This window comes from Neopsephotus bourkii, unplaced genomic scaffold (genome assembly GCF_033783945.1).
Source record: "Neopsephotus bourkii isolate Nb327-2 ecotype Australia unplaced genomic scaffold, CSIRO-AGI_Nbou_v1 NB_882, whole genome shotgun sequence".
Taxonomy (NCBI): domain Eukaryota; kingdom Metazoa; phylum Chordata; class Aves; order Psittaciformes; family Psittacidae; genus Neopsephotus; species Neopsephotus bourkii.
This window is the reverse complement of record NW_026901376.1, coordinates 2443331-2469891: the sequence shown is the minus strand read 5'-3', so window position 1 is coordinate 2469891 and position 26561 is coordinate 2443331. Positions and strand designations below refer to the sequence as shown.

Here is a 26561-nt window from a genome sequence, read left to right as displayed (position 1 = left end):
TTTGAAACTTCATCTTTGGTTTTGGGTACACTTTCAAACTAAATTGTAAATCGGTCCACTGGTCTTAATTGTCCTGTCAGATGTTTGGAACAGCTTCAATGCTACTATTTCAGAGTTACACTGTAGCTGGAACTGGACAGTGCTTTAGAAAGGAGCCCCCAGTAATAAGTCTTTTTCCAAATGAAAAGGTGAATCTTTTTGTCTCCACAAACATGTGTCTAAATAACAGCATTTGTCTTTCATGTGAGGGGCAGTTATGGGCCTGTATGCCTGGGACACAGGATCTCAGGGGACATGCCTAGATAAAGCAATTGATTTGGAGATAAAGAGATCAAAGGCTGTTCTGTCAGGCAGGAGAGAAGAGATATATGATGAGACAGATCCTAGGAAGGGAAAATCATTTTTGAGCAACAGAAACAGAGGGGTGGGGAAGTCAGGCAGAGAACTGCTAGAAAGCAGACCACAGAAAGTCAACATGGACCCGAGGAGGACAGCCAAGAGAACCTCATAGCCATAATGCTGAAGCCCATTGGAAGGAGGAGACCCATGAGATGCTGTTCCAAGCAGAGTAAAAAAGCCTAAGCTCAAAGACACAGAAGTGCTGGAGCTGCCTAGGAACCTCCAGGGCTGGAGAAGAGCAAGCCTGTAGTCACCGTGCACTGTCTAATAAAGCAGATGCCAAGCAGGATGGAAGACAGGAGAAAAGGAAAGCAAATTGGCACGTAATCCTAGATTTCACTCAACAAAAGCAACTGAAGGGCTGTGGAAAGATGAAGCACAGCATTAGATGTAATGAATCAACTAGAGAATCAGTGACCATGCATCATAACACCAAGCTTGTTTTCAGGCAGTCCCCTACACATACACTTTCTGGCCAGAAAATACTTCAAAAAAAGGTGAAATCAGACCAACAACTTCTGAATCTCTGTGCAGAGGAAGTGACTGCAGAATGTGAAACAGAAATGGTTTATTCCCAAATCTCTCCCTAGTATGTGCAAGGACAAGAGCGACAAGGTGTTAAAAGGACTGCATGGAAATGTGACTTAACAACAACTACCATCTTCAGCTCTTTCATTAAGCCCCCTGCTAGTCCCCCATCCCAAAATCACAGAGCGGTCAATCAGGTATCTATCTGGAAGCTCCAATTGTTCACCCCCTTCCCTCTAACACTCCAAATGCATCACTTTAGAAGTCCATATAGAGTCCACCTCCAATACACAGCGGAAGAAGATATGACACAGCATTCACAAATGCACAGAGAACTGTTTAATTTACAGCCACAATGGTGAAACAAACCATTTCAAAGCTTGGACATTCAAAGTTAAGTCTGACACTCATTCTTATATTCACTTATTGTGCTTAAGTATTAGAGAACACAGGATTACATTAACCATACACAACAATCTGAGATCCCTGCAGGACCAAGTAGCAAAAAGAGATGAGCAAGAATGAGGGACCAGCCCCTCAAGTGGTGTAAGCTGGTACAGCTCCATTGCAGGCAATGGAGTGATGGTGATTTACACCAGCTGAGGATATGGCCTTTGAAATGTCCAACTTAACTTTGAATTAATGTCTCCTGTGTCACAATTTTAACATTACTCTTCCTTCTGGTTGTATCTGCCACTTTGAAGAAGAAGGACTGATACCATAGCCTGTAATGTTTGAAAGGCTGGCAGGTTATATCCCAGCTGGGCTACAGTAAGTGATGCTCACGCCATGACACTACTCCTCGTATTTTAAAAACTATGGACTGGATCCTCATCTGATGTAAATTAGCTTAGGGGCGGCTGAAGTCAAAAATACTTGCCAATTTATACTAGTTGAGAACATAGCCCTGAGATTTTTGGTTTCTGCTGCACACCGTATAAACACTGTGCTTGAGAACAAAGACTCGTGCGTTTTGTTCCTGGTAACAAAATTAACTTGAGACTACAAGTCTCGAACAAATGACTACTAGAAAAGACTCCATTCAGTCTTCACTCTCTCCTGGTTTTCTGAATTTGGCATAACACATTTATTTGCTGGCACCAACAAAATGCATGCCTCTCAGCTGGCTTTTTTTCCAAGACTTTACTGTGGGGCCAGACTCACTCGTGATGTACATCAGGAGAGCTCCATTATACTCAATGGAGTTACTCCAGGGAAGCTGGCCCGCAGATCTGAACGTAACCTTCTTATGCCAGTGCAACCACAGGACTCTCAAGTTGTTTTGCAAATTATTCCACTGAAGTGACTTTTGACATCCTTTCATACCTGCACAGTGTCTGAGTGGGTCACATAATGCCTTTCATCTACATGATTTTAATGGATATATGGGGTTTTTTCATTAGATATCTTTTAGACAAAAAAAGGAACGGAGCAACATTATTGGCATCCCACTGAAACATAAATATATAAATTACATTTTATACACTTTTTTTTTAAACGCAGACACATACATTCATGTGCATAACATTGTGAACAGTACACTTAGTGGAAAACAAGCACAGACAGTCTTAGTTAAATGTACTTCCAGTTTTGGTGCTCAACAAATACACTGGGAAAATGATCACAAAATAGAATGGTGACTAAATCTATCTCTGCATTAGCATCTGAAGCCGATGACTCGTTAGCCAACGCTGCTTTGTTTGGTTGAAACTGGGCATAGCTACAGGAAGAGGAGGGGAATGTTTGAACTATATTTAAAGAAAATGAAAGGTTAAAAATCTCTCGTTTGTTGTTTTAAGGTTCTGCAGTTCATTCATGTTTGAAGATATTTTTCATTAGAGTGGAAACAGTCTTTGAGACAAACTTTTTTGTCGTTCCAAACTAAGAAAACTCTTTCATTTCTTTGTAGATGTTTCACAAATAAAAAGAATCCAGTAGTTCATTTTACATACCCAATGTGATAGTCCAAATAAAACAAAGGGTACATAATCCAAACTACTGGGGTGGGGCAGTGATTTTGGCCAAGTGAGTAGCCATGTCATACCTGGCACAGCCCTACGTTTCCAAAGCAGTACAGAAGGATTCAGCCATGTGGCTCCCACTGCAATCCATGGGGAACTGAACATTTGATCCTTTGGCACTTTGAAAACATAGGAGCTGGTGCCAGAGTATTTTATCTGCCCTGCTATAGTTAAAATAGATTTTGATGTTATAATTTGGGCTATTCTACTACAAAAATATGACCACAAAATGCTTTTTTTTTTTCTTTTTTTCTTTTTTTTTTTTTGGTTCAAGAAAACATAGCAGGCTTTCTCAGGTATATAAAACTGTTAATTTTTAGATAAAAATACAAACTTCACCTTTACAAAAACACATATTTCTGTTGAATACACATAAAGCATAACATTATTACCAAAAATAAAGAATTTTAGGTTTTGTTCAAATATTTGCAGCAAGGTAGTTCCCATGCCACCATGACATTATACAATGCAGATACAAGAATTTGTACATTTCACACAGCTCCAACATGTGAAATAAAAGTATCTGTATACTGATAAGAATGACAATTGCTAACACAATATCACTAGTAGGCAACTGGCATAAGTCTTAAAGGAAAAGAAAAAAAAGAAGGATTTTTGCATGGATATCCTATGATTTGTTTACGCACATCTCTCTTTTTTCTCTTTTTTTTTCTCTTTTTATGTAATGCTTTAAATTACGGGGGAGGTTGGGGAACATAAACCAAGAAACGTCTAGAAAATTATGCATAGGTATACCATTTTTATTTTAATACATCTCATTAGTTTGCATCCCACTAGGAGAAATACCATAATGTTTTGTGTTCTGCTTATTGTTATACCAGTCTTTTATACGTGTTATTGGCAAATGTAGTCCAAGAGATAATAAAAAGCTAGGCAAAGAGTAAAAAGAAAACTTAATAATCACTTTATGGTGTAAAAAAAAAAAAGAAAAAAGAAAAAAAAAAAACAAAAAACAAAAAATCCACTTAAGGCTCCCCAGAAGGTTTTTTTCTGTATAGACTTTTAAAACACCACCAAGCAAGGATGTATTGTTCTATAGTGTTTGCGTGGCATTTGATCATTTCATACATTCCTGCTTTTTTTGTGCCTGAAGTCCACCAGTGTCCATCCATCTTCATCAAGAACGCAGGCACATTTCTTGACGTAAAGCACCGTTGACTGCTCTGACAGAAATCCACTATTCACTTAGATTTTTGTCATGTTTTTGAGTACTTTTGGTATCCTCCATTCATTCAACTGTCTCTTTTTCTTTTCTGTTTTTCTTTTTTTTTTCTTTTTTGGACAGGGAAGCTTCCTATTGTTTCACAGAGTGCTACAATACTTGCTTTGATGTCACATTAAACAAATGTACATTGTCTCTTTGTTCTCATTAAGTGTTCTTTTGAGCCAGTTTTTTCACACAGGAGAACAAATAAAGTATACAGTCAATAAGCACCATACATAGTAGGTTCAGGAATGTAACAAACCATGTACATCCATGTCCCAGAGAGAAGTTTTTTTCCTAGCTTATTTTCACCTTACATCTGCAGGAGAGAAAAAAGATACAATAACTCTATGATTAGAATCAAAGGTCCTATCCTCTAAGTAGATGACTTTAAAAAAACCGTTCTGCATGAAGAGTCACTAACCTGGGACAAGAAGTTCTAAATGCTGTTTTGATTGAGTTTACATGCTCACTTTTAAAGTTGAATTTTAGAAAATCTTTGCTTCTATCATACTACTCCAAATAAATACCTGTTAATCTGAAACAGGATATCAAGTTTAGCATTCTTTTGAAATGATTCGTGAGTATAAACGAAAACTCGCCATTGGGAGTTTATGTGCAAAAATAGATGCTTGAAATTAAATTCACCATCATCCAGGCGTTAGGCTCATACACCGCAAAATCCAAATCATTCCCACTCCAAATACTAGAATAAATTGCAAGTGCTGCAGTTTATGTAATTTCAAGTCATTAAGAAATGGAAATTACATATTTAGTTTAGAATGTGTATTGCCATAATCATACATCACTATATGTTGGCCAAAGGATTTCAGTCAATTTTGCATTGAGAGGGTTTTAGCTTTTCACTACGCTGAAAACCTCATGAATTTTGATGATTGACTGTCATCACCGTACTGAGCCTGAACAGACCAAAGAAAAAAAGATCTTAATTTTCTGGTGTAAGTAACACAGGGTTCTACAACACACAAAAAAAAATGGCATTTCTAAGCATCTTCCTTGTCAGGTAGGCAGATCATCAGACCATTTGAGGTGCATGTACAATCAATCCCAGTTCATGCCAAAACATGGGTTTGATAGTCATGCATAAAATAGCATTTGCTGTATGTACACGCAATCTTTTACAGCCAATGACTGGAAACACAACCATCTATAACCTGGAAATTCATTCATGCATTATTATGTGATGCTTTGACCTCAGAAATCAATAATAATGAAATAAAAGCAGAGGCAATGGAACTTGAGATTTCAGAAGCTGAAGAATTAGCACCCTCCAAAAAAAAAAGAACAAAAAAGGCAAGAAAAGGAAGTAGCTGAAGAATGTAAGATGCTGATGGTGATGTGGAGCTTAAAGGGAAAATACCAGCAGGTAGAATCATCAAAGCCAATCAAATCTAATCTCTTTGCAGCCTTGAGGTAGCAAGTGTCAAGATTCTGAACAGTGATTAATTTGAAGTGATGATATTTGATTAAGTTTTCCAGTACTTGTGCTATTAGGGTGTTCAGCATATAGGTCCTACCTGAATATCAAATAGTTCCAGTAGGTTTTATGTTGGATTTAACTTTTTTCGTTTCCGTTTTTTACCTGATTCCCTAGGCCTTCCTGTTAACATAAGGGCAGGGCTGGTAAAAAGCCCTAAGGTAATACATTTCGTTGAACACTGAAGTAATACTCAAACCGTTTACATTTCAAAGAAATCTCATTATTCTTTGCATTAAAGTAATAACTTTATAACGCCTGATTTGACATTCCGTTTACAAAGTAATTATACAAAAGTAAAGAAATAATAAACGAAGCTGGCATTGCATACGTCATTTCCAAGATCCATCTATAATTACTGTTACCATGCAGTATTCAACATTTGCTTTCAGCTCTGTAGTTAAGCTATTTTCAGCTCACCATCTACTTGCTGGTGCAAGTTTTGTTCCTATCAGTAATTAAACCCTAGAAATATATACTCCTCCATGGCAATTCTACCTCATTTTTCACATGCATCAGAAAGAAAAGTTTTCATTTTATAATCTTAACTGCTTAGTCTTTGGCAATTAAAGACATTTTGGAAAACTGAACTTGGTCCAATGAAACTTTTTTCCAAATAGAAGTCACAGAAAAAATATCAAAGCATACACACATAAAAACCATTTAAAATGTGGGTTTTGTCTACTCATAACTCAACCTAGTTTCAGCTAAAACACTCAGCTCAGATTATAAATTGATATCCAATGAAATCACAGCAGAGGCCTAACTTTGCTCTTCTACAAATTCTAGTTCTTCTCTGTACACAGCAACTGAAGTTAACATTTGCTTAGATCAGATTTATATCTCCATGCTGGATGGAGACAGACAGAAAACCCTTCCTTACCTAGCCACCTTTAGGTAGCTTTCCTCCTAAATTTACCTGCTTTTCACTGACTAATTTTGAGGTGGGTCTACTGAACCCCTGAATTCCCAGCAGAGGTGGCAAAACGAACTTTTGAGGTTGCCTTCAACCAAAATCAGGAGAAAGGGAGGTCCCTTTTCTACTGCAGTGGGCTTCCTGCATATGTGTCAAATTCTGCGCTGATTACCCCTTAGTAAAAGGATCTGAGTTTTAGGTGGTTTTACGAAGGTCAGATTGAAAGTATCTTTTTCCCCCTAAATCTTTCCCCATGGTAACTTAAATGTTGTCTTGGCACAGCAAACTTAGGTTTAACTTGACAAGTGACAATAGATTCTTGACTATGTTAATAAGAAAACAACAGGAATGGGCAGTGTTGTTTCAAAACTCCTTATTCTTTAATACTGAATGTATTCCTAAGTCCTTTACATTCATTTCATTAATATTTTCCCCAGTGTACGGTAAATCTCAGCCTTAGCCCTGTCTCCACAATGCCTAAAGAAATTAGGCAACAGAGTTCACCAGTAACTGCAACATGACAAACTTTAACTTAGTTAAGCAAGACCTGAATACCATTGGGCATTTACATATATTTAAAAGCTAGCCTAATGAGAAGTGATACGCTTTACACTTCAAATCCAATCTCTTCATACAGCACAAACTGTCCCTAATTTTGCATCTTCAACACATTGAGTAGCAGCTGGGAGCCTCTCTACTGTGTTCACTGGAAGCAAAGTTTGCTTTACATTCTTTACTAATATAAAAATAAGCACCATATGAAATCAGCATTAATGCAAAAATAAAAGGAAAACATACCAGTTTCTTCTTCTCTATAATCTGAATTAGTATTTGATGATGTACAGGTGCATTCCATATGCTCTTCTAATCTCACCAGAACTTCTTTTAATTTTGGCTTTTTTCTAACATATTCCACTTTTGCCACCTATAAAATACGATGAGGTATGTACTGAGACACATTAACATAGTTAGAGTTCAGAACTGAAGACAAATAACTATATACCTCTATTTTTTAATGCAGCCAAACTCATATAACATGTTAGCATACTAATCATCTTTTATCTTAATTGTGCATCGTGTAACTATTTATTGCACAGACTATTTGTTTATTCAAGTTCAGCAGTTTGAAACAATTTTCTTTTCCCCCAAGAGATAAACCAATTCCCCAGTCATTTTAGTTTGAAGTTTGAAGCAAATCAGTTTTAACATGTACCACAATAAACTTCTATACAGATTCAAATCAGTGGTTGCTCTTGCAGACCGTCCCTTTTAGCATGATCTTCGGTACACGTTGACCACTGAAGGCTTACAGTGAAGGCATTAGGTTAGTTTGTAATGCATTTTACAATTCACAAACTGGTGTCTCCAGAAGCCCTTGGAAATAAAGTGCTCATCTCTGCAGAACCAGGATCTGAATCAGCTCAGAAAGCAGTAGTCTCAATCTTACTCCCTGCAATGACCTGGGACTTGGTTACAAGAGCTCACATGCACTGTTTTTAGGTTCAAGGGAGCTACCACTTGCAAACTGGATCCAACCTTAGGTTTTATTGTGGATAGCTGGTCGGTATGCTATTTCTCTCCAGTCCATCCAATTGATTCCAACTGCACTGCTCCACTTCGGGCTGAAAGACTGGCATTCTTAAGAAAAAATGGTCTGGAGGGCAAAGGGAGGTTGAAGGAAAGAGCATGCTGGAGAAGTTCTGGCTACATGCAGGTCTCTCATCTGAAAGGAACCAGTGCAAAAGAGAAGGACATTGGGATGGGGAGATATGGAACATCCTGACCAACTTGGTGCTAGAAGACAGGAGAGGAAGAACAGCACAGGGGGCAGGAACACTGCTGTGCTGGGGTGCTGAAACGGGTTGTGAGATGCTGGGCACTGACTTTTGCTATGTGAAACAGGTATGATAGTCATGGCCATACAAGGGAACAGGGCATAAGATGGGCAAAGAGAGTGTGAAACAGTATGTAAGGGGTCCAATGTTTAGTTTACAGTTGTGTTAAACACTGCATGAACACTGCTTGAAATGGAAATCACCAGAACGAAATGATGGCTTCTCAGTTCTAAAAGGGGGCTGCACTGTAGCTGTCCCAGCGAACAAGACGCCTGCATAGTATAGGTACACATTAGGAACAAGAAAAGACAGCAGAAGAGAAGGACAAGAAAGGACGGTTGTCTCTAAAACAGCTACATGACAAAGCCATAAAGTCTGATCCAACCAAAAGCTCCAGTTACTAACAAATAAAGTATCCACAATTACACTAGACTCTCCTGGTAATGGTGTTTCTGGTGGGGATTTCATGCTCCAAATCAGTCTTCACACTATGAAAATTATTCCCTGGCCCTCCCAAAACTGGAATAACAGAGTCACAAAATGAGAGCAGTGGCTGGAAAAACTATCACATTCCCAGTTCCCAGAACACTTCTGGCTCTGCGAATACAAACTACCAAGGGCCGCTGAATGACAGTAACAGAAGCTAGAGCAAAAAAGCCTGGCCTTATTAAAGTCAATGGGAGATCTGCCATTGCTTTCACAGAGCAAGGAGTTCAGATCCACGTTTTAGTCACCACCTCTTGTGTCAATAGGATCTGGAGACGATTTTCATTTACCCAGCAAACAAAAGCTGCAGAGACAGATGCAATAACTGAAGTGTCCACAGTAAAAAGTATCTTCCAAAACTGTCAGATCTCCATATAAACAGATTAAAAGCTGGCCGCAGCATACTAGAATGCTTTTGCTGAAAGCCTAGCTATGGTTTGAGCAGTATGTTTCAAAATCTCCGATCAGAACTCAACTCCATCAAGCCTTTGAACGTAAAGATTTGAAAACGTATTTTACAACTGAGTCATCTGGCATCAAAGGATGACTAATCCTTAAAATTTACAAAAACAAACAGTAATTAAGACACCTCCATCATCAGAGACAAAGAGAGAGACCCAGCAGTCATGAAACAGCTTTCAGATCTGCTGTGCTTATTACAGCTGTTAGAATAAACCAGTCTTATTGAAAATTATATGCAACAAAAATAAACTGTAATCAAGCTTTCGAAAGTCTGTCCTGGTTTTGCTTGGTTTTCCAAACTGTGGCAATCTGGTATTAAACAACAGTTAAAAAAAATACATATATACTTTGAAGAATATGATCATGATGTATTTAGGTACCAATTTAAAAACTGGGTTTTACTGTAATATAGCTAAAAATTCTGCATACTTTCCACTGCCCTACTTCATGCTGCACAAGGTAAAGAAATGTCATTTTTCAAGGTGCTGCAAATACTTAAAATGAAGTAGCACAAATCAGATAAGTTCCTGTGCTTGGGTCATTTATTAACACCTGATGCCACACAGATGATAATCTGAAGTGACGAAGGTTGCAGGTCAGATTTTCAGTGGGTATAAACAGGGATATCTATATCAGCAATACAGGATTTGGCCCTATGCTAGCATCTTTTTTCTTCTTTGTATTTTTCATCCTGGTGTTTATTTTGTCCAGTTGCTTTCATGTGTATGGTCCATGGTCTGCGAGGCTCAGTCCTCAACAAACCAAGATCAGCTTCTTTCATTTGTCTCTAATGCAACAGAACTGAAAATCCTCAAATCCTCCCAACCCACAAAATACCACTATATGAAAACTCTCAAAGAGAAAGACAGTGAAATAACCAACTAGTTTTAGTTAAATGGTGTACAATCAGTGGCATCATACTTGCATCACTGTAGACTCTAAGTATTATCCTGTGGTATGGTGTGGTGGCTAAGTGAAAGTGAGAATAAAATCCAATAGCCTAATGAGAAGCATTAGGGGAACCCCTCTTCTAGATCTTCTCCAGGAGAGATGAAATCAGGGAGTAAAAGCAGGAAAAAAACAAGACTGTAAGGAAAAATGACCAAAACACCTCTAGCACAATGCCAGAATTTATCATGGGCAGGAACTCACAAGAGAAGTCTCAGCACAGAATATTCCTCATAACGGCAAAACTCGTGGCCGATAGCTAAATACAGGGTGGGAAATCAAATCAAAAAACAACTGAATAATGGTCCTTTTTGGAAACATCTATTTCTTCTGTATTAAAATAAAACCCATGCTGACACAATGGAGGGAAAAACCTTTCACCTTGCAACTGTGATCTTTACAACCCTTAGATCTGTGAGTAAGACATAAGTCAACAGGGCTTAAAGACACCAGAAAGACTAAGCAGGGATAAGGGATCCTGTGAGACCTGGCAAGCCACCGGAGCCACGGCTGCAGGCAGAAAACACAGGACTGGCGCCGGGCCTTCCAGGACACTCGTCACCAGCTGTGCATGCCTGGGAAGCAGGGGAGGCCAGCTGCCTCGGAGCCTGGCAGCCACCCATCCTAATATACCCATTAAAACATTTACAGGGCACTCCTTTGGCAAAACCCCTGCCTCAGGAAAGCCTCATGCACAGATTGTGAGGGTGGGGTAGGGAGATTTTCCCCTGCAGGGAAGCAAGGACCAGGGGTGCTCTTTGCCACCAGCACATCACACAGCCCAGCAACAAGTCATGGCTCTGCCTGCACCAGGGGCAGGGAGAAGCCCCATCACATCTCCCCCATACCAGGAGCCACCTCATGGGTAATGTGGCAGTGCCTCAGCAAGGACTCAGCCTGAGGAAGGGTCAGGGGGCTCATCACTGCTCCCCATAGTGGGGGAATGGCTGATGTGGGGTCTCTATACTCTCTCCTTGAGCAGGAGCAGCTAGACCTGCGATGACAGGGTACCTCTCACATTCTGAGGGCACCTCTCTGCTTTTCCATCTTGTCGGGGTTTCCCTTGTTTCTCCCATTCTTAAGCTGACCTCTGATACCTGTCAGCAGGTCTTGCCTGCAGGTCCCACCAACTGGCAGTAATGTCCTGTTAAGTGCTGTTTATCCTAATGGTAGAACCAGTCACTGAAGAGAAACCTCCATTTTACCTACAATTTGCTCTGCAAGGCCTTTTTAACCTCTTCGGAGCCTGGGCAGCTCTGCTGAACAACTCATCTCTAATTTCAGCATTGTTTTCCACCTCTCTTTGGAACCTCTCTGAACAACTCCCAGGTGACAGCTGAGGAGCTGCTCCTGCATTCCCTCCTTTACAGCTCCTTTGCTCTGAGTCTTTCCCTCATACTGATTTACTGCAAGAATACACCAAGTACCCCCAAAGCAGCTCAACACTGACTATTCAGAAATGGCTAAAGCTGGTATGGCTATGGCTAAAGGCCACGCAGAAGGCAAAGCTGAGGTAGATGGAGTGACTCAGTTGTTTCTTAGTTTGGAAATGAGCACTGCCGCAAACAACCACAATATTCAGCTTGGCTATTCAAAATCAGCAGTATAGACAGGATTTGCTGTATAATATTAACTGTTTTTTGCTGCTGTGACCAGAAACATCAAGAGCATCATGCTCAACACTATGAGAAACCCCTTGGGAAGACTCAGTTCAGAACCCACCCAAGTAAATTGTGGTCTGGTACTTGGCAAGCACTTGATCAGAAGCAACAGAATCTGCAGAAGTTACTGAAATGCTTTTGCAGACAAGGGAAGAAATATCTCTGTAACAGACAGCAACACCCCTAATTCACCAGTCCTTGTCACCATTACTCTATCAGAAGAGAAATGCAGTACTTTCCTTCCTATCAAAGAGCAGCTCCCAACCAGCCTTCTTCATTTCCTTCTGATTTTTGCAGTGTGGTACAGGTACAGCTTGATGAACAGAGATGGCTTTAGGACCAGGAGCCTGTGCTCTCATGGACTCATTCTGGTACTATGCAGTGCAAACCTACCTTTTACTAACCCACCCATGAAAGGGAAACCTTAAAGGACTCATTCCAGGGATGCTGTTCCACCAACACCCCTGGCTTAGAGTCACCCTACAGATCCAATTCCACAAGCCCATTAATGGTACTTCACTGACTAAAGCTACCTGAAGGCGAAGTAAGGACATCCTTGAGCCCTACAGACTTTGAATCGTGCCACAGGAAGGGAATGCCCCAATACAGGCACCTCTGCTACTCCTCCCATATTGCCAGAGCCGTCTCTTAACCTTGACTACAGTGGCCCTCAGTAAGACAAAGAAAACACCCTTTGCTTTCGCCAGTTGGGTGATGCAAACCCATTTGCTGACCTTTCTGGATGAACATTTTTCTAGTGTGAATGGGCCAGCTATGATCTCACTACCTTGTCAATGAAGGGGAAGTGGGGAAAGCCTTTTCAATGTTCAATCAAAAGAGGGCTTTTATGCAGTCTGACATCAGGGGAAAACACAAGACGCTTTCCAACTGCACTGCAGGCATAGCTGAGAAGGCTCTCCAAAACTGCTCCCCCCTACCTTTCCAGTGACCCTCACTCTGGGCCAGCTACTTAATGGCATGAGCAGACATTCAGCTCTGAACACAGGATTGGCAAAAGGCTCATAAACCCATCAATTATATCAAAGCTACAAGACGATCTGACTCTGGAGGGCATAAATATGGATTCTGTTCAGAGATTTCTGGTGTGACAGTGGGGTCAGCCTACAACCTTTACAATGAACATCCTGTTCCTGCTTGACCTCTTGTCCTTTTTTTTCCCCTTCTATTTAATGACTGTTTGGAGCAGTCTTGGAGCTTGGAAAAAAACAAAAAGAGTCCTCCGAAGCTGGCTGACGTATATTGATATTGCTGGTGGCAATATATTTACACAGCCACAAAAAGCAGCTGCTCAGCTGCGCCTGCTCTGAGCTTGCACCCTACTAAAATGAACGCACATCTAAAAGCACTAACACTGTATCAGCAGATGGAACGAGAAACTAAGATTTCCTTATTGTGGCATTGTGCTGGGAAACAGCCCCAGCAAAGCTGCTGCAGCTGGGGAGTCTGCACCTTCTGGGGAATCCTCAATGTCCCCAACAGCAGGGGATTTCAACAGCCAAACTTCTCAGCCTATGATCTGTCCCATCACTCCACAGCTGCAGTGTCACACACAGGCATCAACAGCAAGTTCACAATACAGGGCTCAGCTCTTTGCTGGGCATCTCCAGCTGCTTTGTACATAGTGGTTGCTACACAAAATTAACTGGAAGCTGCACCAAACTCAAAGGCAACAGCACTGTATATTATAACCTGAAGCACTTTGCTGTTTAGCTCCTATTCTCAATGGCTTACTATTGTGGTGCTTCAACTTCTCAAGTTTGTTCCCAACTATTGAATAATTATTCATCCCAATTTTTTTCCTAGTTTTTAACTGTTTCTGCAAAGCATACCCCACAAAGGGCAGCAAATGTAAAAGACTGAGGGAATCGGTTCAATGTTTCTCGAGCTTATTTAGGCGTGAAAACATCTTTCAGATGTTCAGGAACAGAAATGAGGGAAAAAAGCCCTGCTCAGATGTGTGCCTGCGTGTATGAAAAACAGTAAAACAGGTTAGGTGCCTTTTCTGTTTAGGATGTACAGTAACAGCACCTTTCTCAATCAGGAATCCATTGCAAGCACAATACTCTGTGTTGTTGGGCAATTCTACAATCAAGAATGTGGGGGTTTTTTAATTCTGCCCTTAAAATACTCAGGGCAACAAGAACTCAAGAGTCTTAGCAATACAAATGGTAAGTGCAAGTCTAATCTACACGCAGATGTAGATCAACATTACTTGTTTAAATACTGATAAAAATTAGAACACATTGAAGCCGAACGAACATAAGAAATACTTCACGTAGTATTTACTGGAAAATTGCAACAGGGATTTTGTCTAATGAATAAATACAGCATGAAGCCGTTCAGTCTTCTATCCCTGGGGTAAGATAATTTGAAACACATTTTTTCAGATCAAAAGTGTTATGTTGTCAAATATAAAAGCCCAATTTAGCCTGCATAATATTTAATTAAGAAAACAGCATTCCATACTGTGATTTATTTATTTTTTTAAATCCAATGCCCCTTGAGTCATTTTATCTTCTTAACTTTTAAGATCTGTACTGTGCAAGATCATGGGAAAGACACAATCAGCTTTATTTTCGTTACAGGAGAAGCAAAATCTAAAGGGAATCGTGTGAAAATCAAATCCAAACCCAAGATATTCCAGTGACCATGTAACTTGAAGAAGCCATCTGTGCACTCAAAATGGAGAGGAGCGTTGTATCTGATCCTGCAGCTATGAGGGTGGGTAATACAGATCCAGGTCATGCAGAACAGCCACAAGGATACCTGGAGGTTTTAGACTTAAAGAGGACCTTCCTGGGGCTCTGCAGCCGCAATTTGCTCACCTTGACACTTCTGTGATGTATCCGCGAGGGCTGGCATTTCACGCTGCTGGTGTTGCAGCAGCCAGTGCAACGTTTCACTTCCACGCAGGGTGGCCATATCAGGAAGTTGGCAGAGGTGGGATCAATCTGACTCCGAGGTATCTCGTATATAACCGTCCGTGTTTTGCAGACAGCTGGGATAGCTTCCTCTGCGAACACAAGAAATTCACACTTCCAGGTGAGCATCTGCTCGCACCTCAGAGCACCCAGATACTTTACATTTACGAGTGGCACCCTTAGCTGGTGGGTTGAGATGGTGTTCTCAGTTCCCATTGCTTGCTGACAAATCAGTGCTGAGTACTATCTGGCTACCACTAAAACTGTGTGTGCTATCCTAGGGAGAAGCTTGACTCATTCCCAAAATCCCAGCCCTAAAATGAGGGCTTACAACGGCCTGGCTCCCAACATAGCTCAGAGTGCATACCATTAGATAAGACAATCTTGGCTCTTTAGAAGTGACAGCGAGCCAGGGGCTTGTCCAGATCCGATGATCCCCTAATACAGCCTTACAGCAACTACGTAACATCAGCTGTTATTTTATGACACGGGGGCCATCACTGCACACATATACCACCACACAAACATGCAATACCTGGCAAATACCATCACAGAAATTGTGGTGAGAGTATTTACACCACACACAAATTGGCTGAGCTGGGAAACAACCCACAGAAGCTTGGAACTTTCAAGTCTTAGGTTTCCATTTCCAAGACCTTAACACCCCCACAGTAGGGAGTCTGGTCCATCTGCCATCCCAAAGGGCAAATGCCATTTTTTTCTGAATGAAGTTATCAAAGCTTTGTACATGGTGGGCTTTATTTAACTTGTTATTTCTTGAAGGAGGCAAATAACCAAGAGAAGCACAACCGAAAACTCAGCAGCTATACCAATATTCTGCTGCGCTCAGGTAAGGTAACCTTACAGGCAACAGTTGCTATAATGATCATAAAGAGTAGCTCTGTACTGCTACATGATGCTGCCACCAAAAACACAAATCATGTATCTTTCTCAGCCTAGGGACTGCCTAAGAAATCAAGCTGGTAATTCCAAACAATCCAGAAAATAATAGGTATTGCTGGGACAACTTGTTTGATGGTACATTCTCTGAAGACAGACTGGATTTTTTTCCTTGCCTTACAGTGATAGCATTGGGTTAGATGTGTCAAGGAACTGGAATACTGCCTGCACTTCTTCAGTTACTGCTGAAGTGCTAGAAGTTCAGGCCTGGCCTCTTCCTGCAATATGAAAAAGTAGGCTTAGTTTTGAAAGAGACCCATTTCAGCCAGCAAAACAGAATGAAACTTCTTGTTCTCAATGCCATGAACTCAAGAAAATTAACGGATCCAATACTGCAAAATAGCTGGCAACTCCTCCAAGTTATTGAGCATATCCAGTTCCCACCGACTTTTATGGGGAGGCATTCAACACCTTGCAGAGTAGGGTGCCAAGTGTAGCAGACTGTTTCAGAACCGCTGTTCTCTAGAGGCATTCAATGTGACGAGCACGCTTGCCAATTCACACTGCAAATCCATGCTGACAGCATGCTGTGCTATCTCCTGCGTACCACCATAGCTTCAAGTACAAATACACTGACTCTGAATTACCTATAATAGATAAGATCATGTTTTCCATAGTCAAATGGAATGGTAAAACACTCAGAATTAATCAGATGAAGAAGCACTGCATACAAATCCTATTCTAGCCCTCTCTTTATATTTGAGCTTCGCTGGATCACCATCATTATTGTTTAATAGGAACAAAATCCTTTGTAAACATGCCTGGTGCCCTATGCACTGATGGAAACCAATGCCCCAGTGTTTCCATCAATGGCTTTTAATTTTTTGGATAAACTGTTTTTTTCTTGTGAATAAAGAGTCAAGCTGTTTCCTTTTGTGGAGCTTCTGTACTGAAAACTCTACCAACTGTTGATGTTTTTTAAAGCACACTGCTCTGGTTGTTCTCCACACTATGAATTATACATCGAATATCACAGCATTTTCTAACCAAGGTCTAGCTTTCTAACATGCTGCAACAAGAAAGTGAATGTAAAGAATTCGTGCTTGTCTGTCTCCTATGGACATCCTCCAGAAGACAGCTTCTCAGGCAGCGGCTCGTTGTGTGCAAAAAGAAAGGCAGAAATAAATGGCCTTTTTCCTTTGTGCATGACACATTTTTCCAGTGAAATGTCCCGCTTGGCTGACCAAAAGCACCCCTTCTGGTTTTACTCTCTAAGTACAAATAGCTTGTTTCTTACCAATGCTTCTTTTTCTGCGAATGGGCACAGGACGATTCTCTTGCACATGTTTAGCAGAATGAACACTGTAAGATCTCAAGTTTGTTTCTGAGACATCATCATATCCTAGAACAGGAAACAAAACATTAAACCTTAGCTACGCTATTCGCATCGATATTGCTACAGTGCTGCTCCATACACATAAATCAGTGCTATTCATATGCACACGACCAAATCCTGCTGCGACTAGTTTAATGTAACTCCTTTCAATGCAATCGCAAGGGCATAATGCAGGAGAGACACATACACTAAACGTCATGTATAAGCATGCACAACTTAATTCTAACATCCGTTTTACTGCAAGTCCCCAGAAATAGTGCACACACTGCAAAACAAAACCATATCTGAAGTAAAACAATTGCATTTTTATGTGGAAGATATGATACAGCTTTTTCTTTCTGGAAAGGTGCAGAAATTTAAAAAAAATAAATAATACTTTGTATGAAATGTTTCTTAGAAGCTTTTTGATATTTTGTTTTGAGGCTATGGTAGAAAACATGGTATTACACAGCCAACAGCAACAATGCTGCCTCTGTCAATTTTCTCTTGCTTGCTTCTCAGGACAGTACTAGGACAGAATCAAAAGCATAAAGTAACTAGCATGGGTTTCCTTTTAGCCTCTCTGTTGCAGAACAAATCCCCTGTGAAGTATCCTAACCTTTGGAGGGGCATCTGAAGCTACTGCAAACTCTGGGACTGCATCCAGGCTTGTCTTATTCCCTAAATAAGCCTACCACATGGGTTAAAGGGCCATGAGAAAAAGCAAAGATGGAAAACTTGGCATTGCATTTATCATGAAAAACCAACAAAATAACTGCTCCAACTATTTGGTTTTCTTAAGTGAAGCAGTCCAGGTCGTGTCCCATGCAGTGGGGTTCTGAAAACAACAAGCACAATCTGCAAACAGGGGATCAGGCAGATGTAAGCAAACCAAGGACTACATACAGATTTCAGTACACCAAAACCAAGACTTTTAGCACTCTGCTTCTTGGAGTGCCCTCTGTAACATCACTGGAGAGTTTCAAGGTTTCATTGCTGGCTCCAAAGAAAACTGTGACGTGTACCAAAAAATGTAAACGACTATTACACAATGCTCACCCTCTCTACAACACCCTACATTCCTGTCTTCCGCACTGTTAGCTTCCTGCTTCCAGTTCATTTTGAGTTGACTCTGGAGCTTGTTTTATTCTTAGCTTTATTAGTAATACACATCATAAGGGTCTGCTTTACAAACACATCAGCTCTTGTCTCCTCCCTCCAACAAGTCCTCTCCTAAAGAGTCTGCAGTCTGTGAAATCACCTGCAGAGCTTGATAAGACATAATGGTAGTGCTATCTTCAGCACCTGAGAAAGAGCTCTGTGCCTCAGGGGTTATCTTCACTTCTTGGAAAATACCACCATAGGTAGCTAAGAGAAGACAAAACGGGAGGTTCAAGAAGTAATGCCAGGATCACCCACTAGCCCTATTTTCCTCATCAGCTGAACAGATTCCTGTCTGAAATAAGCCAGCATGAAATCCAAAATCTCACTTTACTCAAGTAAGTCAGCTCCTACTTCCTACGTAGAGTGCTTGTTTCCCATTAGTTTCAATGGGAAGTTTCCCCACCAAACTGATTAGCTGATAGTGGGCCTTATTTGCAGTCCCACTCCTGTAATGTAACACAGTGATGGCTAATGGATTTTATTTCTGCCCTTACTGTATCACATACTCCAGGAAACTCATCAGTGTGGTAAATAAAAGGGCTTGCCTGAAACCCCACAGGAAGTTTGTGACAGGTCTCCTGTACCCCATTCCAATGGCACCAGGCCATCCACCTGTCTCCAAATGGTGTCATCCAAAATGAGGATCCGTTCTGATGTTCCTCCATCCCTCTTCTGCTTCCTAGAACTCAGCCACCCAATACCTTTGTACTGGCCTGCTGTTTGGCAGCTTCAAGTTGTCAGAGTGTCTCCCTCAATTTGAGGCAATGAAGTGATACTCAAAAGAAAGCAGCATGACTTCTGCTCAGCATAAGACCTAAGCTAGGCTCAGAGCAAGAAGCATCTCTGTCCGAGTATAAACAGTGTTTAAAAAAGATTAAACACAAAACTAATGCCTCTAATCCGAACTGCTTGGTGGGCTCAGACATCTTGCTGGAAACAGAAACTGTTGATGATGCCAACTGTACGGCAGGCCTGAGCTACAGGTCCTAATCCCACATTCAACACGCTGGCACAGCTCCCTCCTAACATGACTGAATTCTTGCTGCCTTGTTTAAAGAAACTAGGAAGACTAAAGGAATAGGATGATCAGCTAACCAATATGTTAAGCCATGTGCTTATATATAACTGCTCAACTCCACTGCAATTAGCCATATTCTATCATCATGTTTATAAAGCAAAATGACATGTCGAGGAGCATGTGTTGCTTATAAGATGATTTCTAAGGTGAGGAAGGCCTCTGGCTCATACTGCATCTCACTGTCTCACTACATATCTTAGACATGTATATCATTTCAAAAGTTCACGTCTCGCTGTGGGGGTTAAAGAAAGAGATCTACACAGCTAGCACAGCAGACTGCAAAATGAGTTCCAGTCAAACCTCAATGCATTATGCATCACAAATTGTATTCTTTCTATTGACACAGCATTGATGTGTTTGTGCTTGGGTGTTTTCATTTTTTAATAAACAGAATTATGGAGCACAAGGCTGGAGCCAGAGGATGCTACAATGCTAAAGGGGTTCCCCTGACCCCCACAGGCATTTGGAAGGAATTCCATTTCCCAGTGAAGCCAATGGGAACATCACTGCACTTCAAGCAACCTTTAAATCAACAGGAGTCTTGCCTGAGCAGGACTGGAAAATCAGAAAGTCAGCTTTGAAACCCACACTTGACTCTGGATGTGTGGCCAGAAGGCTTTCTTTTACTTCATTAAAACAATGATGATAAATAGCACTCCCTAGTTGGACTTTAAAGAAGCCTGATGCCTAATTTGCACCAGTTTTTCCCCTTAATGTACTGATCTAGGAGCATGCAGGATAAGGATATGCTCTTAGCAAAGGAAATGGGAGTTTATGGGTGCTTAGCGCCTCACAAAATGAGGCTCAAAGCTGAAAGCTTAGAAACGGGTGGTTCTTAGTTTAGAAATTGAACACTGCTTGTCACTAAGTGAAGATGGAGGATGCTGCAGGGAGCCAGATTAACGCAGCTCTCAATGTTTTAATAATAATAAAAAAATGTTTTCATGGCAGCTGATCAAGAAATTTCTCTGTAATCTTTACTGTACTGACAACATATCAATGATGGGTACAAAAGCTCTTGCAATTAGCCTTGGTCAATCCATTAGTGTAGCTGAAATTGTTCTTTTTTGTCAGACTGGCATTTTTCCATGGGGTCATGGAGTATAAATCACAGAGTTCCTGTGACATTCTGCCAATATGTGATTACTCTTTTCACTAAATAAGCATGTGGAAAGCATCCTAAGACTACTGCTATTTTCTATTTATCAATTTATCCTTTCACATTGCCATCTCCTTCCCAAGCAATTTTATGTGAGGTACAATCCCCAAAGCACGCAGTCAACACAAACCCTTCTAGACATTGCTTTGATGTGCATCCAAAATGTAGAGGTCCAAGACTTCCAGTACCAACAGCAGCAGTTTAGGATTTATTTTATTTTATTTTTATTTTTTCCCAGGAATTCAATGTAAGGTCCCATAAACTGAACTGGTCTGTCTTACAAATGGGTCCTAGAGCCAGAAAGCCCAAGGCAACGTCAATCTGTTTGATCTTCCTTCTGGCTGATGCAAAATACGCCCTTCTGACATCCAACTGCAGAGATAGATGTCATTAAGTTTTCAACTTTGATCTATTAAAGGAAATATAAGTAGCAGCCTGCAAGATCCTGTTTTGTTTAGGGCTTTTTTCCATTTACCTAGATGTGATCAACCAGCTGTAAAGGAAGAGGAGTATTCCCTCTGTCTGTCTCAGGAAAAACACATGGCAGATGCCTGCCTCTCATGATGTTTAGGAGGTGCAAGGAATACAACCACATTGCACTGTAACATCCTTAACTCCAGTGCCACGCCACAAGCCACAGTCTGCAGCAGATTTTCCAATAGACTGAGCTCTGCAGCAATCTAACACTTCTCCCTGAAAGTATACTGTTAATTTAGAACATTTCTCCACTTAACAAAAGCTGCTCTGCTAGTTCTTAATCACAGGCCGTTAAATTCACATGGCCTAAGGCGACCCTGTGGTTGATGCCCTTAAACCATGCGAAGAAGCACACTCAGCCCTGCCTTTCCCCACGCAGGGAGATGACTGGGGGAAAAATCTGTTCCCAGCGGGAGGCAAACATAATAGGTGATGAAATGAACCCTACCTCCCACAGGACAGATGGGAGAGGTGAAGCGCGAGGAGAAAAACCACGCTGCTAAGCTAAAGCACTTCACAGGCGGAACATGGGAAATGCCCCCGTTTCAGTGATTTAGGCTGTTAGTAGTAAAACTGTACTCTGCACGCTACAGCTGCCTACTTCCTGGGATCCTGCACGCTTTCTGTTTTAAATAGGGTCAGACTCTGCTCTCCGTCACGCCAATGAAGCTCCGTTGCCAACTATGGATCCCAATCGTAGCAAATTAATGCAAGACCCTGTTTTCTGATATAAACAGAGAATTTTCCTATTGCCCTTACAGGGGTTTCTCTTTGCATTGGACATGCAGCGCTGGGCTCTGACAAATTGGCCTGGATTTTCTTTTTTGAATACAATGCTAAGCTCCATGTTGGGTACTGTTTTTCTTTAAGTAATATGCCAGATGGTCTGGGGGTGTGGTTTCTAATTTTACGAAGGGGGTTATCAGTCATCTCTGTGCTACAATATAGAGACCAAATCTGTCAGAATAGAAGAAAAACCTGCCCACTCTGACTTACAAAACTTACTTTTCCAATTAAAAATATATGCTTTGCGTTGCAGGAGAGAAAATTACTGTTCTTCCTTCATTTTTCACAGATTCTGCCTTGTTACTCAGGAATATCAGACATTTTTTGCATGCATGCCTGATCCTGCAAACTCTTACCCTACAAGATCATTCTTAATTCTCAAGTCCACCCACTGAGTTTAAACAGGGCTACTCACATGCAGAAGGACTGGCAATACCATGCACTAAAATGAGTGAGAAAATAATCACTGGAGTGTTTGTATTCTGAGCCTCAGTTTAAATCAGTATATGCTATAAAACAGAAATATATCTACTGGACAAGACCTCACTGAAAAAGCCCTTCCCTAAATGCAATTACAGCCCTAAGGAAGTACGTTTCAGAAATACCACCTTACCAGTGACAACTAGAAAACATTTGATTTGCTAATCCAAGCCAATACTAAATATAGTAAACAGGCCTAATCCAGTTTCCTGAAGAAAACATGGTGATTTCAATGTTTGATAAGTCACCCTGATAAACCCTCAATAAGAATTACTGATGACACTAAAGACTGAAGGACCATACCCAGAAAACGTACTGTAGGGAGTAAAGACCAGTTACTCCCCATGAAGATCCAGTCCTGCCTATGCAGCCCAGAATAAAGCTTAGCACACGTGCAGAAAGAGCACTCACATAAGCAAGAAGAGGATGAAAGGCTGAGTATTTGGGGTTTATTTTTTAATCTTGAGTTCATGTCTTAAGGCATTACTGTTTCATGTTGAAATAGTAAAATATTTATGTGTCTTGTTTCTCTAATGGTTTCTAACCTGACAAGCTGCACAAAAACAGCAAAATGAAACAGTAAACTTGTGGCTGACCTCTTCAATTTTTGGTCGTGCATCCTCTGGTTAATATTTGCCACGAGGTAAATAATTATTTTCTGGAATAAATTTCTCTGCTACATCCACTGATTTATTCAGCTTCACTTGTCTGCTTGACTCCCTTGCAATGGAGCCATGTGAACTTTTGCTCTCCTTCTAAGTGGTATTTAAAAATGAAGCGTGTGCTTGGTACACTGGGGTATTTGAAAATATAACATCTTCTGGTAGCTACAGAGTACTGCCTCACATGCAGAAGCAGCATGCAGTATTTAAAAACACCCAGATCCAGTCCTTCTGCAACAGCAGCCAAGCCTTCCACTGAGTTCACTGGGAAAAGAGATTTTAGCAGTAGTGCACTTGTCTGGTCCAAAACAGTCTTCAGTGGGGAAATACGCATTGCATACCCCCTCCCTGTTGTGAAAGCTTTTTTAATTGCAGTGATAAGCAATAATGATGAAGCGCTGCTCTCCAAAAATATGAAACTGATGCCAACAAATGTGGTAATTAGTAATTAGCCTCTATGGTAAACTGTTGTGTAAGAGAAATATTCCCATTTTCAGTGTAATGAGAAACCGTTTGCTCCCCAAGCACATGAAAATTGAAAGCTCTGTCTGTAAAGCACGTTCCTAGTGCATTCCTGCTCATTAATACAGCACTACACAAAAAGCAGCGAGTTAAACTCTAGAAGGATCCTGCAACACTGAATGAAGGTGACTGAACCTGGCACAGACTTTACAAAAATACACAGCATATGGTTTAAAAGGAGATGGCCCAGTACCAACGTAGCAAGAACTCATTCATTTTTCTCCATGTTTGCTCTTCAAAAAGATGCAGGTTTCCCTTGGGCACATCAAAGGTACCGGGCTTATTCTCTCTCAACTAGGGGAAGAAATCACCAGGAACAAAGTGCAGCAAGTGAAACCAAATGATAAGAAACCCAGTACTACAGTGCTTCTAGATCTGATTTACTGCTGCAACGATCTGCTTGAGCTGCACGTTCTCACTACACCCATTTGCATGCCTAATGATGCAGAAAATAACCCTGCGCTATTTTCTTTTTCGGGGGAAAAAGAAAAAAAGTGTATTTTTAAGGGTAAGCTTCATATGCAGGTTCCTGTTTAAAATCAGCGCGGATGGTTTATTTTCCTTTTAATAAAGCCCAGTGCTTGAAGAGACATTACTTCATTCATAAATATTGTTTCAAATATTTTAAATACCTCTAGGACAGTAGTTTAAAGATAACAGAGCAATGCAAGACCAACAACAAACCTTATGGAAATTCCTCTCCGCTGAGAGACGGAGAGGTCTGAAAACACTGAGGGTCACCAGGTCCCTCTCCACCCTGAGCCCCCCGAAGTTTTTAATTCCCGATCGGCCCCTTTGGCCGCCGCCTCCCTTTGAAATGAAGCTCCCCTGCCCAGGGCAGCCTGGCTCTCGAGGCTGGCTCCTGCACGCCTCTCGTCTAGGAGGGGATGCAGCCTGACGGAGCGGGGAGAGGCGTGCGGGGTGCTGCGCCGCGGCCGCCCGCGGTGCCTCCCCCCCGGGGCGGCGGCGGCCGACGGCGCGGAAGGAAGGAGGACGGGACTAATTTACCTACGGAGTCAATCTCCAGGAGGCGCTGCAAGTCGCGGATGCTGTGGATCTCGCTGTGCGCCAGCCGCTCGATCAGCTCCTGCGGGATCTCGGCCTCCTTCAAAGACACACACACACCGCGGGTCACTGCGCAGCACCCCTGCAGCACCAGGGATCTGGCGCTTGGGGGCTGGGGGGCGGGGGGGCTTTACGGAGGGTGCAGGGTGTTTGCTGGACGTGTTTGATGAAACGGGGGTCAATTCCGCACACCCACGCTTCGCCGGGCGCTGGAGCGCTCCCGCCCCGCTGAACTGCGCCACGGCTCTTGGGGCGGCAGCCCGGCTCGGAGGAGCGTGTGCCCGGCAGAGCTGCGCCTGCGAGCCGCGCTCCAGGGCTGGAAACCCGCCCCAGGCAGCCGCCGCCGAAGTTCACCCCAGCAGGCGTCAAGTCCGCGGTAGGCGCGGTGCTGCCCGGACCCGGTGAGAGCAGGAGAAGGAGAGGGGGGACCGTGTCCCACGGCGCCGCCGCCATCCCACCAGCGCCCACACCGCGGCTCCCAGTGCCAGCACACTCGGTCCCGGGAAAAGTTACGGGGGCCGTGCACCGCGCCCGCCCCGACCAGGGCCACCTGTAGCCACCCCATGCGCGGCTCCTCTCCCCGAGCGGCCACAGGCAAGCCCCCGGCCCTCACCCGCCCTGCGCCCAGTGCTCTTCAAACACGCGGGAGGGGTGTCTGGGTGGAGGGAATTAAACCAACTTCTGCCCGCGGCACTGACGGTGCCCGCGGCCGGGTGCGTGCAGCGCCGTGCGCCGCGGGGCGGCCGCTGTCCGGCGGCTCCAAGCACCCCTCTGCCCGCAAATCGCCGCAGCCCGACAGCGCCCGCGGGGCGCGAATATATATATATATATGTAATACAGACAGAGTATGCATATAATATACATACATTTCAAGGGCAGCCAGCAGCCCCGGAGCGGAATGCATGGTCATTATTCCCCTCCGCCGCTGACCCCCCCATGAAATGGCAACTCGGTCTCTGCCTCGGCCGCGCCGGGGCTGTGGCTGCGCCGGGGCGGGCGCTCCCGGAGGGGCCCGGGGATGCCGCGGAGCCCAGGTGGGCAGCACAACCCCCCCCCGCCCTCCGCTGAGCCCGGCCGCGGCGTGCCCCAGGGACCGAGCTCGCAGGAAGCCGCTCTCACCTACCTCGGAGAAGGTAAAGGACAGGTAGCCAAAACCTATCAGCAAAACGCAAGCCCAGGTCCTCATCGCGGTCTAGTGCACTTTAGACACGGAGGGAAGGCAACGCTGATGGAGAGGAGCTGCAGGCCGGCTCCTGCCGCGCAGAGATTCAGTACCATCCCTCAGGGGAAAGGCGGCGGGGCGGCTCGGGGGTGCTCCGCATCCAGGGCGGGTCGGGGCTGCCTCGGGGCGGCGGTGCTTGAATCGCGGCGCGGCCGCTGTTTGTATGTTCCCCTCGTTACGGGAGCGCGGCCGCTCTCCTTCCCGCCGCTCTCGCTCGCTCCTCTTGGCTCTTAGGACTAGACCAGCCGGTACTTCTGCATATTTGCTTAGATCAGACCAAAGTGAAACCCAAGGAGTCGATCCGGAGCGCAGCCGAAACGCCCATCACCTGTCTGGGGCGGCTGGCCCCCCTCTCGGCGGGCGGCGCCGGGGCCCGCCTCCCCCTGCCGCCGCGGCCTCCCGCTCCGACACCGGGACCGGGACCAGGGGGCCGGAGCTGGCTGCCGGCTTCCCCCCACCCCGCTGCGCTCAACCTCCACCCGCTCCCCTCTCTTCAAAAAGCGGGGGGGGGGGGGGGGGGGGGGGTTAAAAAAAAATCAAAAATCTTTATTGATAGGGATCGCAAGGTTTCTGCAGCCGGGAATGGCCCCGCTCCCCTCCCCGGCTGCGGCGAGGTTAAAAATAATCATTAATTACGAATAATAGCAGTGATAAATAGGAGCAATATCGCGGGCTGCCTTGGTGCAGTTCCTTCTCCACTTTGCACGGGAGAAAAAGGAGGAGGAGGAAAGGGGGTAAAATTATATATAT

General features: G+C 43.1%; 1 protein-coding gene across 5 annotated transcripts in view; it reads right to left on the bottom strand.

Annotated features, from left to right (window-relative positions):
• Positions 1–26326, bottom strand: part of PDGFA (platelet derived growth factor subunit A) — a 35432-nt gene extending 9106 nt beyond the window's left edge. The window contains exons 1-8 of one of the 5 annotated variants that reach the window (XR_009726071.1): positions 25713–26325; positions 24533–24629; positions 17119–17223; positions 14826–15013; positions 7386–7512; positions 5712–5794; positions 4598–4711; positions 1252–4492 (exon numbers count right to left, since the gene is read on the bottom strand). Coding sequence is in view for 3 of the 5 variants with exons in the window: in XM_061357073.1 (XP_061213057.1) it covers positions 5739–5794; positions 7386–7512; positions 14826–15013; positions 17119–17223; positions 24533–24629; positions 25713–25775 (636 nt within the window). In the remaining 2 variants the exon portion in view is untranslated. Of the gene's footprint in view, positions 1–1251; positions 4493–4597; positions 4712–5711; positions 5795–7385; positions 7513–14825; positions 15014–17118; positions 17224–24532; positions 24630–25712 lie in introns of those variants that run through there. The other 4 variants (XR_009726072.1, XM_061357073.1, XM_061357074.1 and 1 more) reach the window with 4 other exon arrangements.
• Between the last annotated feature and the right edge of the window lie 235 nt (positions 26327–26561).